Source organism: Aegilops tauschii, chromosome 1, assembly GCF_002575655.3.
Source record: "Aegilops tauschii subsp. strangulata cultivar AL8/78 chromosome 1, Aet v6.0, whole genome shotgun sequence".
NCBI lineage: Eukaryota > Viridiplantae > Streptophyta > Magnoliopsida > Poales > Poaceae > Aegilops > Aegilops tauschii.
Window position 1 is genome coordinate 37,352,658 of NC_053035.3, and position 14,656 is coordinate 37,367,313.

At 48.6% G+C, this 14,656-nt stretch overlaps 1 protein-coding gene across 1 annotated transcript; it reads left to right on the forward strand.

The window, feature by feature from the left end:
- The first annotated feature begins 844 nt into the window (after window positions 1-844).
- On the forward strand, window positions 845-7,535 carry LOC141027244 (uncharacterized). Its single transcript, XM_073504231.1, has 9 exons — window positions 845-980; window positions 1,089-1,229; window positions 1,339-1,479; window positions 1,838-2,018; window positions 2,050-2,228; window positions 2,338-2,478; window positions 2,588-2,728; window positions 2,838-2,978; window positions 7,462-7,535. Exons 1-9 carry the CDS (start codon window positions 845-847, stop codon window positions 7,533-7,535), a joined length of 1,275 nt encoding a protein of 424 aa, XP_073360332.1.
- The last annotated feature ends 7,121 nt before the right edge of the window (window positions 7,536-14,656 follow it).

The following is a 14,656-nucleotide window of genomic DNA, read 5'->3' on the forward strand; positions in this document are numbered from 1 at the left end:
CCTGGGTTAGGTCCCGCAGCGCCCCGGACACCTCCTCCGGGGTGAGGACGGCGGGGGCAGGCACGACGGAGGATCCCGGCGCGGCAAGAGCGGGGCGACGGTCGTGGTGGTCGCCGGAGGCGACGAGGTGACCGGCAGCGGAAGAGACAGGCTGGGCGGTGATGAAGACATGATCGAACCGAAGCTAGCTGATACCAAACTGGTAGAAACTAGGGTTCTACCGGGTCTAGGCCGGAGGTTGTAGGGGAAGGAGGGAGCTGGTCGTGGACGAACACGCAAACGCCGGCGGCTGGGCGCCGTCGTGCGCGAGGAGTCGGCGGCTGAGAGGGAAATGACGCGGGGAAGGAGGCGGCTAGGGTTAGGTCTCCCGGCTCCCTAAGGAAGGCGAGCAAATATAATTGGTTGTTGCTTAATTTCAAAACGGATCCTTACATGAGTTTATATAATCATCTTACTAAGATAATTGGGCTAAGCCCCTGATAACGATAAAACAGACTGAGCCATAACTAACTAGGCTAAGCCTCTAATATGCCGGTCCTAACAGCCAGGCTCTACTCGGGTCTCAGAAATGGTGGTCTTCATTCAGTTTTGAGAAAGGTCAGTGATGCATTGTGTGGTCTTCGTGCTTCCTTGAGGGGATCAGCTATCCCGCTCCACAATCTGTCTTAGCATGGGCTACACAGCAAGCCTGGCAATCACTTTCTTTAGAATAATCAACGGCAGTAGTGTAACCACGAGCAGGTAGCATGGCGATTACGCGGCGTACTCAAATTCAGTCAAGTCGCAATCCCTTAATGATCCGATTCAGGTAATCACAGCTTGCGGAATCACGCCTTGTAAGGGAATGGTGCAGCAATTTCTGGACCTCTGTTACAAAAATTTCTTAGGCCCAATCCCATCAAGCATTGGTATTCTTGTGAAGCTCGAATACCTGGATCTATCTGGCAACCATCTTCATGGATCTATCCCACATTCCGTAGGTAACTGTACAAAACTATCCTTCATCGATTTCTTTTACTACAATTTTTTATGCCATGCCTAGTACAGTAGGAAGACTAGGGAATTTGATGAGCCTCTCCACTTTGCAGACTTGCCTCATCTTGTTCATCTAGACCTCAATCACAACAGTCTCTCAGGCGCAATCCCATCAAGCATTGGTGTTCTTGCCAAGCTCGTATACTTGGATCTATCTGGCAATGACCTGGACGGATTTATCCCAACATCAATTGGTAATTGTACTAAGCTAACCTCCATCGAGCACTTTTACTATAATTTGTTTCTACCATGCCTAGTATGATAGGAAGACTAGGGAATTTGATGAGCCTCTCCACTTTGCAGATTTGCCCCATCTTGTCTATTTGAACCTTGGTAACAACCACCTCTCAGGCAGAATCCCATCAAGCATTGTTGCTCTTACCAAGCTCGAAAACTTGGATTTGTCCGGCGATGACCTGAACAAATGTATCCCAACATCCCTAGGTGATTGTACTACACTAACTTCCATAGATCTCTTTTACTACTATTTTGTTCTACCATGCCTGGTACAGTAGCAAAACTAGGGAATTTTATGAGCCGCTCCAGTTTGCATATTTGCCCTATCTTAACAATTTGAACCTTGACAACAACCGCCTCTCGGGCGGAATCCCATCAAGCATTGGTGCTCTTGCCAAGCTCGAATACTTGGATCTGTTGGCAATGACCTGAACGGATCTATCCCAACATCCCTAGGTAATTGTACTAAACTAACCTCCATCGATCTCTTTTACTACAACTTGTTTCTACCATGCCTAGTAAAGTAGGAGAACTAGGGAATTTGATGAGCCTCTCCACTTCGCAGATTTGCCCCATCTTGTCTATTTGAACCTTGGTAACAACCACCTCTCAGGCGGAATCCCATCAAGCATTGGTGCTCTTGCCAAGCTCGAAAACTTGGATCTGTCTGGCAATGACCTGAACGGATGTATCCCAACATCCCTAGGTGATTGTACTACACTAACTTCCACAGATCTCTTTTGCTAGTATTTTTTTCTACCATGCCTGGAACAGTAGCAAGACTAGGGAATTTTATGAGCCTCTCCACTTTGCAGATTTGCCCCATCTTAACAACTTGAACCTTGACAACAACCTCCTCTCGGGCGGAATCCCAACAAGCATTGGTGCTCTTGCCAAGCTCGAAAACTTGGATCTATCCTTCAATATTCTTAATGGATCTATCCCCACATCCCTCGGTAGTTGTACTAAACTAACCTCCATCGATCTGTTTTACTACAACTTGCTTCTACCATGCCTAGTAAAGTAGGAGGACTTGGGAATTTGATGAGCCTCTCCACTTTGCAGATTTGCCCCATCTTGTCTATTTGAACCTTGTTAACAACCACCTCTCAGGCGGAATCCCATCAAGCATTGGTGCTCTTACCAAGCTCGAAAACTTGGATCTGTCCGGCAATGACCTGAGCGGATGTATCCCAACATCCCTAGGTGATTGTACTACACTAACTTCCATAGATCTCTTTTACTACTATTTTTTTCTACCATGCCTGGTACAGTAGCAAAACTAAGGAATTATATGAGCCTCTCCACTTTGCAGATTTGCCCCATCTTAACAATTTGAACCTTGATAACAACCGCCTCTCAGGCGGAATCCCATCAAGCATTGGTGCTCTTGCCAAGCTCGAAAACTTGGATCTGTCTGGCAATGAACTGAACGGATCTATCCCAACATCCCTAGGTAATTGTACTAAACTAACCTCCATCGATCTCTTTTACCTCAACTTGTTTCTACCATGCCTAGTAAAGTAGGAGAACTAGGGAATTTAATCAGCCTCTCCACTTTGCAGATTTGCCCCATCTTGTCTATTTGAACCTTGGTAACAACCACCTCTCAGGCGGAATCCCCTCAAGCATTGGTGCTCTTGCCAAGCTCGAAAACTTGGATCTGTCCGACAATGACCTGAACGGATGTATCCCAACATCCCTAGGTGATTGTACTACACTAACTTCCATAGATCTCTTTTACTACTATTTTTCTACCATGCCTGGTACAGTAGCAAGACTAGGGAGTTTTATGAGCCTCTCTACATTACTAGGGAAAACCCTAGTAGTAGCGCGGGTTTTGAGGCTATCAGCAGCGGGGGCGGCTGCACTACCAATAAGGCGCTATAGCTAACTCTTAGTAGTAGCGCTGTCTGTACCCGCGCTACTACTATTGACTATATCAGCAGCGTTTTTTCGGAACGCGCTACTATTAGTTAGCAGTAGCTATTTCCTAGCCCCGCGTTACTGCTATATCTTTCATCATTTCCACCCTGTTTCAGCTTCAATAAACTGCAATTTCGAGATACTAGGTACTACTAGATATCAATTTCATAAAGCCATAAAGCATTATAGGTACTAGGTAGTATTCCCTCGGTTCCAAATTACTCATCGTGGTTTTAGTTCAAATTTGAACTAAAACCACGACGAGTAATTTGGAACGGAGGGAGTACTAGATAACAATTACATATATACTCAACATGCATCCTCAAGCAGTACTAGGTGATATCGACGACGATCATCATATGTAGTTCTAGATGATATCGACGACGATCATCATATGTAGTTCTACATGATATCGACGACAATCATCATATGTAGTTCTAGATGATATAGCCACACACACATATGTAGTTCTAGATGATATCGACGACGATCATCATCCTCAAGCCTGGGCGGTGGGTGTTCCTGATAGTAATTAGGATGGCCTGTCCAACACGAAGATTCTTGCCAACGAGGAATCTCTTCCACCCAACCGAGTTTAAGTGTGTGCGACCGTCTGTGTCCATGCGGTAAGTGAAAGAACATGCGGTGCCCCCATGTTTGGTTTTGGTAATTGATGACAATCTCTATGGACTAATGGTTGCCTTGAGTTATATTTGAAGGATTTGTCCATAGGCATTTCTTGAAGTCCATGTGTTGGTTTCAAGGAGTTTATCCAAAGATTGGTCATGTGAGAGTTGAGCTTATTGCAAGCATGTCTTGAAGAAGAAGATTGTGTGATCATTCATGTTTACCTTCAAGACATCATCCAAATGAAGAGAGTTGGAAAGAGTCCATGTTGATCAAGACTAAGTCAAGAGTGAATCAAGTTGATCAACACACAAAGGGCACAAGATGTACCGAGGGATCAAGCGATCCCATGGTATGGTAAGCATTGTCAATTACGCTTTGTGTACTAACCCATGGTCTTCGTGAGAGTTCTTTGTGGGGTTAGGTTGCGGTGTGCAAGTTCAAGTGAAGCGGGCAAGTTCAAGTAAAGCATCACGAAGAGATCAAATGCTTGAAGCCATTGTGGTGACAATGGACTTGTGAAGATGTGCGGAAGGGTGGCTCACCCATAGTGGAATATGGGGGAGCAATCAACTAGTCTTCATCGAGCCAACGCAATCAAGAAAGGTGGTCCATCTTGAGGGAGTCAAGATCGTCATCATCTAGCTCAAGTGGACCATGTGCAAGGCAAAGGTTTGCTCTTGATAGGTTTTCTATTTTACCGGTCTCATGACGGTAGTTGGGAGACCGGGTTATAGGATCGATTGCCGTACCATCAAGGGGGGCTCTCGATGAGTAGCTTGCTCGTATGGTGTTCTCCTTCTTGTTCTTCCTCTCATTTTCCTCCCTAGCATTAGTTGCTTCGGTGGGATTTGAGAGAGAAGGACTTGGGCACTCCGTGTGCCCTTGCCATTGCATTTGGTGCATCGGTTTGAGTTCTCCACGGTGATACGTGGAAGTTACAAGTTGAGAAGCTTATTACTCTTGGGTGCTTGGTACCCTTGAGCTTGTTCCTCTTGGGTGCTTGGGCGCCCTAGACGGTTGGTGGTGTTCGGAGCTCAATCATTGTGGTGTAAAGCTCCGGGCAAGCGCCGGGGTCTCCAATTAGGTTGTGGAGATCGCCCCGAGCAATTTGACGGGTTCCAGTGACCGCCCCCAAGGGTTGCCAAAGTGTACGGGTTCGGTGACCGCCCCCAAGGGTTGCCATTTGTACGGGTTCGGTGACCGCCCTCAAGGGTCCCTTAGTGGAATCACGGCATCTTGCATTGTGCGAGGGCGTGAGGAGATTACGGTGGCCCTAGTGGCTTCTTGGGGAGCATTGTGCCTCCACACCGCTCCAAACGGAGATTAGCATCCGCAAGGGTGTGAACTTCGGGATACATCGTCGTCTCCGCGTGCCTCGGTTATCTCTTACCCGAACCCTTTACTTATGCACTTTACTTTGTGATAGCCATATTGTTTCTTGTCATATATCTTGCTATCACTTAGTTGTTTATCTTGCTTAGCATAAGTTGTTGGTGCACATAGGTGAGCCTAGTTGTTGTAGGTTTTGTGCTTGTCAAATTAACCGCTAGGTTTATTCCGCATTTGTTCAAGCCTAAACCGTAATTATTTTAAAGCGCCTATTCACCCCCCCTCTAGGCGACATCCACGATCTTTCAGTAAGTACAGGTGGCGACGGAGCCCCTTGCGGTAAGGCGTAATCCAGCTGAGCCTTCTTCATCAGGCTCGATACCACAACTCACAGATAGGTTCTTTGGCAATTTCTGAATAAGAAAAACATATCAGCTAATAAATAGCTTCGCACATACTCTTGCAAATATATTTCTATTAAGTCTAGATTTCTACACTATCAAAAGACAAAGTACTACGCATTTGTACTAATTAATCATGAATTCTACTAATAAGTATATAGGGATTATCTACACTATTAATAGTTCCTTGGATTCTACACTAATATGCATGTGATCAGACTCTGCACTAAAGCATATCATCGACTAGATTCCACAAAGCATATCATTGGACTCTACACTAAGCATATCATCGGATTCACTACGCATATCATCGGATAATTTGCATTTGTAAGTATAACAATAAAGCATATATATCACAGGAGGCAGATCTGTGCCCGCAGAGGATCCGGCAGACTGCACAGGAGATTCGGCAGCAGCAGATCCCGAGGGCAAATCCTCATCGGAAGAAGCACGCATCGGGCCAGGCGGATCTTCTGTAGCCAGCGACCGCGGTTCAGCCCTTGTAGGAGCCGCAGAGGATCCCAGCCGGCGAACCATCCCATCATGCTCCAATGATTGCATATCAGGATGGGAGTTGGCGCCGGTCGGCTGTCCCGCGCCCGTACTGGGCCCCACATCGGTGGAGCGTGTTGAAGCCCGCCGCTTGTAGCACACGGGATGGCCATAGAATCGTGCATCGCTCAGGCCAGCAGTCGGGCTCCACGTGGCAGACAGCGATTCGCGCGGGGGTGGCGACGTCCCGCAGCCAGCCGGAGGAGGCCGCGCGTTGCCCGCAGAGTCGGAGACGGCGCGCGCACCCGCGCCTGTTGCGTCGGATCCCGAGGAGGATCTGATTCCTGCGCCCGCGCCTGCCGCTGTTGATCCCGAGGAGGATCGGATTTCCTGGCGCGGAACAGATCCCGAGGAGAATCTGTCTCCTGGTTCAGAACACATGAAATAAGGCCCGATTTTTCCATCGTTGAGGCCGTTTTCAGCTGCATTTTCTTCACTGTCTGTTCTTGTTTCATCAGCACAAGCCTCTTGTTCACTATTAGTGCGGTTAGTCAACAGTTGATCATCAATATTTTTTCCCCCTTGATCAAGACCGATAAGATGAGGTGGCAAGAGAAGAATTTCTTTTTGAAGTAGTGCACCGGCATTAGGATGAAGATCAGCGAAGGGAAACTTAGTTTCATCAAAAACAACATCTCTAGAGATGTAGACATGGCCTGTTGAGACGTCAAGGCATTTGACACCTTTGTGAAGAGCACTATAGCCAAGAAACACACACTGTGTGGAGCGAAAGATGAGTTTGCGATTATTGTATGGACGAAGATTTGGCCAACATGCACAGCCAAACACACGAAGAGACTTATAGTCTGGTTTGGTCTGGAGAAGCCTTTCAACAGGAGTTTCGTTATTGATAACACGACTAGGAAGCATATTGATAATATGGACAGCCGTGAGGAAGGCTTCATCCCATAATTTAAGAGGCATAGAGGCTCCTGCGAGAAGAGCTAGCCCAACCTCAACGATATGGCGATGCTAACGTTCGGCCGAGCCGTTTTGTTGGTGAGCGTGAGGGCATGACACGTGATGTGAAATACCAAGAGTTTGGAAGAAGGAGTTGAGTTTCTCGTACTCCCCTCCCCAATCGGATTGGACATCAATGATTTTGCTATCAAACTTACGTTCCACAAGAGCTTGAAAGTTTTGGAAAACTTGAAAAACATCGGATCGTTTCTTGAGAAGATAGATCCAAGAGAATTTACTGTAGTCATCAACAAAGCTAACATAGTATGTGTGTCTACCAACAGAACTGGGGGCAGGACCCCAAACATCAGAAAAAAATAATTGCAATGGTTTTGTGGAGACACTAGTAGATATAGAGTAAGGTAACTGATGACTCTTAGCTCTTTGACAGGAATCACAAATTCTTTCAACATGACGCTCACCAACAAACAGGCGCTTATTTTTCCTAAGCAATTTCTCAACTAAAGAAAAAGAAGCATGTCCTAATCGATCGTGCCACCGTGTTGACGAAACTTTGACAACACCATAGACTTGTTTATTGAACCTTCTACGCTCCGGAATCAACAAGTAAAGCCCTCGAACACATCTACCTCGTTAGAGGATTTTCTTCGTTGCCTGATCCTTGATCAAAAAGAAGTAGGGATGAAATTCGAGAAAGACATGATTATTAATGGCAATTCTATGAATGGAAAGAAGGTTTTTATTGGCACTAGGAACATGCAAAATTCTCTTAAGATAAATTCTACGTTGAGGGGTACTAAATATTGAATGACCAATGTGATGTATTTTCATACCTTCTCCACTGGCTGTGTGGATCTGATCTTTTCCATGGTATTTTTCTTTCATTGTGACTTTCTCAAGTTCACTGGTTATATGGTTTGTGGCGCGGCTGTCGACATACCAATTGGTGTCAACACCATAGGAGCCATCTGCAGCTGTGGCGATCTTGTCCTCATCTTGGGATTCATCTTCATCCTCCTCGTAGCGGTACCAGCAGTCCCTGGCCGTGTGGCCCGGCTTGCCGCAAATCTGACAGCGTGGAGTGTCCGGGCAAGACCTGCCAGAACCACCACCGCGGCGCCCCCTGTTGCCAGATCGCCCGTCGTCGCCGCTGTGTCCAGCGCCACTTGACCGCCCCCTGCCACGAGAGGGGCCACGCGAGCGAGAGCCGCCACCACGACCACGAGATGCGGCGTTGGCAGAAGACTTGAAGCCGCTGCCACCAGAGCCGTGGAATTGCGCCATGCATTGGTCGAAGTTGCTGAGCATGGAGAAGAGTTCGTCGAGGGAGGCGGGCGTGACGCGGGCGTCCAGGGCCGAGACCAGGGGCTGATAGTCCTGATCCAGGCCATGGAGGATGTAGGAGATGAGTTCATCATCTTGAATCGGCTTGCCGGCCGCCGCCAGTTCATCAGCCAGTCCGCGCATGGAGGCGAAGTAGGATGCGACGGATTGATTTCCCTTCTGCGCATTGATGAGGGAGGTGCGGATGTTGTTGACGCGGCTTAGCGACTGGGACGAGTACATGCTCGCCAGTGTCGTCCAGAGCGCCTGTGCCGTGGTGACCGTGGTCACCGTGATGAGCACCTCTTTGGAGAGGTTGGCCAGCAGGTAGCTGAGCACCTACTGATTCTCCCGGACCCAGAGAGGGTGGAGAGGGTTGGGCTCGAAGGTCTCCTTGCCGTCCTTGTCCTTGGCAGAGAGGAGCTTGGCTCGTTCCGGCGAGGTGCCGTCGACGTAGCCGAAGACACCGGCGCCACGCAGTTGCGGCGTGATCTGCGTGCGCCACAGCACGTAGTTCGTGCGGGACAGCTTCTCGGTGACCTGGCCATTGAGGCTAGGTTGGAAGGCGCCGGAGGAGGAAGACATGGCTAGGCACAGTTGGAATCATGGAGGGTTTTCAGATTGGAAGAGAAAAGGCTCTGATTACCATGTGCGATAGGCGGAAACGTCTTACCTTGTATGAGGGGACGTGTTGCGTGTTATATAGCAGGGGCGCAATAACCCTGATAGCGCATACATTCGGTTTGGAGAGAATCCAAGTTACATCTTGAGGAGAAAGATAAGGAGGAGATAGACCTAGCTAGTTACAATAGATAAGAGATTCGGCCTAACTACCTCCTGAGCAAACTACCAAACGAGATCTCTCCTGTCACGGTGCAATAGGTGTGTGCATGTATATGTATCATGTTTGACACAGATCAGTAGTTCTGCAATGAGTTGAGCGTATGGACAGGACAGCTACGTTGCCCCTTTTGATAAACTTCCCATGTAGGTGACCTTCTTTTCTCCAGAAATGATTCAGGTTTCATCTTGATTTACAAGTTAGGCTCTGCACTCTGCTTCGCCTGAACCAAGGAGCCAAACTGGACCTGTAAAAGAACATTATATTCCTTGTGGCTAATCGAGACTAGTAAGGCATTGAAAATTATCAAACTACATGTCTTGTTCTGTTTGCCATTTGGTAGAGAAATCAGGAAAAGGGACACTGAACTTAGCTCTGTTCTTCTGAAGGAGCAAGAAGAAGGCTTCTATCATCAAGCAGATGAATTACTCATTTGAGCAGTTGTTAACAGTAGCATATTATATCAAGAGCTACACAAAGATCAACAAAGCAACACAGAGATCAATGCATCCAGGAGATGGTGATGCAAAATGTGAGCTGAAATCGAGTGACCATCCATCAAGAGCTAGCAGCACACATGCATTGGAGAACGGAGATTATCACTGTGGTCGCCATGCATGCACGCCATTATCTGCCAGTGTGCCTGCCGGCATGCATGCTGTGTCAATCATTGATAATCACTCTTTGTCAATGACGGATGGTGATTACGTGTCCCCCCCCCCCCCCCCCCCCCCCCCCCAAACTTTCCAGCGTGTAGTATACTAGCGTAGCAGCGCATTGTAGCACACAATCATCAAGATCTAGGACACAAAATCTCGAGGCTGACAGCACAGTAGACATTAGTGTTTGTCAAGAGACACCATCATGATTCGTGACCAAAAGTTTCATCATCTTTTGTGTATTTCTTTCTGCTGTGTTGATATGTTCTGAGCTTGCAACCTTAGTCCATACTGCAAGCAAGGCAGGGAGAAGAGACGACGGTGCGGTATGTACGTATCTGCATCTCAAGTATTTGCGTTCCAAACGCATATACGTACAAAAGTAAAGTAGTGTTGTGCTTTTGACACGTGGTGCTAGCTGATCATTTTGTGTGTTGCACTCTAATTTGCCACTGCTGCAGTACTGCGACCATGCCTACAGGAAAATACAATGTTCAGCAACATTATTGAAATGTTAGACTACTTTGATATACAGAGGGAGAGTTCATGTCACCCAGGTCAGACATTTTGTTATGTACTAAACTTAGTCTTAATTTTTTTTTAGAAATGGAGGATGACCCTGCGTCTGGACGATGCATGCAACCACTTTATTAATTATTCACACAATACCTTACAAATTCATACAACAGTAAGACTAAAGCCATCGTCTAGACAACATATGTCGCTACTCCTATCCAGTTAATGTAGGGATGCTGAGAGCAACTCCAACGGGCCGACCCAAACGGACGGCGATTTCGTCCGCTTTTTGTCCGTTTGGGTCAGCCGCCCGCCCGGCGTCCGCCCTGTTTTTCATATGGGTCGGCAGCGCGCCCAACGCGCCGACCCATATGTGCAGGCGTGACCGGCTGGCCGCCCAATTTTACATTGATTTGCATTCAAACATATTGTGAAATGATATAACAAGCAAAATAGTTTAGCCGCCCAAATAAATAGTATAGTTTTACAAGCCAAATACAAATAAAAATATTTCACATAGTTTTGCAAACGAATAAAAAAAGATACATCTATTGGTTACCAACATGAGTCCACATATGCTCAACCAAATCATTTTGCAGTTGCACGTGAGTTTCCCAATCACGGATGTCTTCATGAAACTGAGTGAACTGCTCAAATATTGCCGCTACTCCATGCTCAGGCACAACATTCTCACCCTGAAACTGGAAGACTTGATCATACAGACGTTCCGGGTGCTCGTCTTCTACGATCATATTGTGCATGATCACACAAGCAGTCATCACCTCCCATAGTTTCTGCGTGCTCCAAGTATTAGCAGGATACCGAACGATGCCCCATCGAGATTGCAAAACACCAAAGGCACGCTCGACATCCTTCCTAGCACTCTCTTGCTCTTGGGCAAATCTTTTCCTTTTCTCTCCGACAGGGTTGGGTATTGTCTTGACAATAGTGGTTCACTGAGGATAGATACCGTCACCCAAATAGTACCCTTTGTCGTAGTTGTGGCCGTTGACAGTAAAGTTCACCGGTGGGCTGTTGCCTTCGGCAAGCCTAGCAAACACCGGCGAGCGCTGAAGCACGTTGATATCATTGTGTGATCCAGCCATACCAAAGAAAGAGTGCCAGATCCAGAGATCTTGAGACGCCACGGCCTCTAGTATGATAGTGCAAGCCCTGACATGTCCCTTATACTGCCCTTGCCAAGCAGAAGGGCAGTTCTTCCACTCCCAATGCATGCAGTCTATGCTGCCAAGCATCCCCTGGAAGCCCCTGCTGGCATTCATCGCCAACAAATGGGCTGTATCTTCAGCTGTCGGCTCTCTCAAGTACTCAGGGCCAAACACAGCAATCACAGACTCTAGGCATGTAGACTCGCTCATACGGACGTACTCGTCAATGAGATCACCGGGCACTCCGTATGCAAGCATTCGGATGGCGGCAGTGCATTTCTGATAAGAGGAGAAACCAATCTTGCCGACGGCATCCTCTTTGCACTCGAAGTAGTCATCATAGCCGACCACTCCCTCTCTAATACGGTTGAAAACATACCTACTCATACGGAACCGGCGGCGGAATTTGTGATGTTTGAACAACGGGTTTGTTGTATCAAAGTAGTCCTTCCAGAGAAGGAAATGCCCGCTTTCTCGGTTGCAATTCAACGCCGGAAGGTGGCCCGGAATGGAGCCACGAAACAACGGCCGCTGGCTGTTGAGGTGGTGATGGACCAACACGGCAGCCAATATCTCCTCCTCGTCGTCGGACGATGAATCATCGGAGTCGCAAAGGAAATTGTGGAAAAAGAACTCGTCAGCGGAGTCCATTTTCGTACCTTGGCAAGCTGTCGAACAGCTTGCGGGCGTCGAAGAAGGAGACGGCCGGCGAGCGGAGACGCGGCGCCCACAGACCAGCTAGCTGCCCTGCCGGCGTCCAACGAGTGTGACGGCGTCCGATGAGTGTGCCGGTCGGATGTGGCGGGGGCGGCAAGGCGTCTTCTTGGTCGCGGGCAGCTGTGCGGTGGGGGAAGCGGCGGTGGGAACCAGTTTTGCTCCCCGGCGGCAAAACGGCAGCGGCGGGCGACGGGGGGTAGGGGCGGCGTTGCTGGGCGGATGTGGAGGCGGCGGCAGCTGGAAGAGTCGCCGGCAAAAATGGGCGGCGGCGTCGGTGACGGAGGAGGCGGGACGAGGGTTGCTTGTTGGCCCGGGGGGTGAGAGGGGAGGCCAATGTGCCACAGACCAGCGGGCCCGAGGACAGGAGTAGGCGAGCGCGCACGCGTCCGTCGCGTGTCCGCGCCGACGCAAATCAGGCTCAAAAATGGGTCGGGAATGGGTCGCCCGCGGACGAAAAACAGACGCACATCCGTTTGGGTCGGCTCGTTGGGCCGCCTTTTCTGTCCGCGCCGACCCAAACGGATGGCCGCGGACGAAATGGGTCGCCCCATTGGAGTTGCTCTGATGTCTGAGCCTAATACCAAACAGACCTCGCAGCCAAACCTAACATATAAGACCTGAGATCCCAACCAGGACGCCTGCCGGGTATGGGGCACCCACCAGTCCGACGCGCTCCTCAACCAGGACGCCTGCCGGGTATGAGGCCGCCGCAACCACCTGCCACCAATCTATCTTCAGTGTTGTACTACTGTATCTACCTTGCCCGGTCTAGCTGCCGTCGACGCCACCACGACGCCAGACAATGCCACCATCCTGCACTCGTCCACCATCACAAGCCCACCGGTGAGATCCCGCTGCTCCATGTCGCTGAGATCCGCCGTTGTCGACGTGCCAGATGCCACGCCGCTTCTCCGACCCGAAACACCACCTGCTGCCACTGGTCCCATCCCCTCTGCCTGCAGTTCCTCAAACCGAGCACCCAAACGCCCCAGGCGGCGCCTCCAAGAAGGGTACGACACATGCAGTGCCGCCGCGGCCCAATCTAAGGAGATTTAGGGTTTTCGCCCGGGCATGGGGTCGGGGTGGAGGGCAGGGACCTCAACGGCGCCTGCAAGTAGGAGAACGGCGACCCTGGTCGTCGCCACCGTCGGGATGAACGAGTCATCCAGAGTTTCCTCCGGTCCGAAAGAAGCATTCAAGGGAAAATGAATGTGAAATCCAACAGATTTAAATAATATATAGTATTAGGTTCTAAAAGGAAAATGGGAGAACAAGTAGAAGACACTCAAAAGGCCAAAACGCATGGGATCTAATCTAACACAAGTAAGCATAAGTGCATTAACCTTCCGACTTTGCAGATGTACAAACAGCAAGCACCAAGTCAAATATAGGCATGGCTGAACTGTGCTACGATTTATGAGCCCAGAACTACCCTTGAAAACACACCTAGCTGCATCACTCCCTCTCTTTTTTAGAAAAGGAGGTTAAACCCCAGCCTCTGCATCAATGTGATGCACACAACTATTTTTTATTAACTATTGAGCAGAGTACAAACAAAACACAACCACTGTCCGAGCCATTACGACATACAGAATGAACATATAGGACTTGTTCCGCAGCAACGCCTTTAAGAAGGGATAATGCCTTCAACAAGTTAACGTCACAAGTTTGTCTTTACTGAGCCCAGGGCCGGGCCTATAGTGGTACCAAATGTGCAGCCAGCACAGGGCCCATAATATTGAAGGCCCCAAATTTTTATATAGGCCTAGTAGTATTTTAGGCGCTGGAGTTGGGCCTGAGTCGATCAGGAGCTGGAGCTAGGCCTCAATGCCATCAAGCGCACGAGCGCTGGTGCTCGATCGATCTTTCGAGATAATATGAAAACACTACGGTCGATCAAAAATAATAATAATGGGATCGCTACAGAAGTCCATCGGGATTGTTTTGTCTCTCGGTCTGGAGACTGGACACGTTGGCTTCGCTACAGGAAACATGATCGTCTCATCGCCTTCGCCTCATCAGATCGATCGTATCCAGGCCGCTGCCGTTGTTGCCTTCCTAGCTTCCTCTTCCAAATTTCAAACTAGTCGCCTCGTCGGATCGATTCGTGACCAACTCCAACCTCCAGGTGCTTAGCGGCTCCTCCTTTTTAATTAATTTCGGTTCCTACTCCTAATTCCTAATTTCCTAATTAACTTTTGGCAAGGATCGTTACTTCGTTAGAGATCGGTTCTTACCTCCTTCGTTATCACAGTGTAGCAGTTCAATCGGACAGGACCCAAAACTAGGTGAGTTAAGTAGTTCGTCTAATTGCCAAACATTAAAGTATGGTCTCCAATAGATATAATTTTTTTATGTCCAACTGTTATGTAAGACATTATATTATATATATTATAAAAA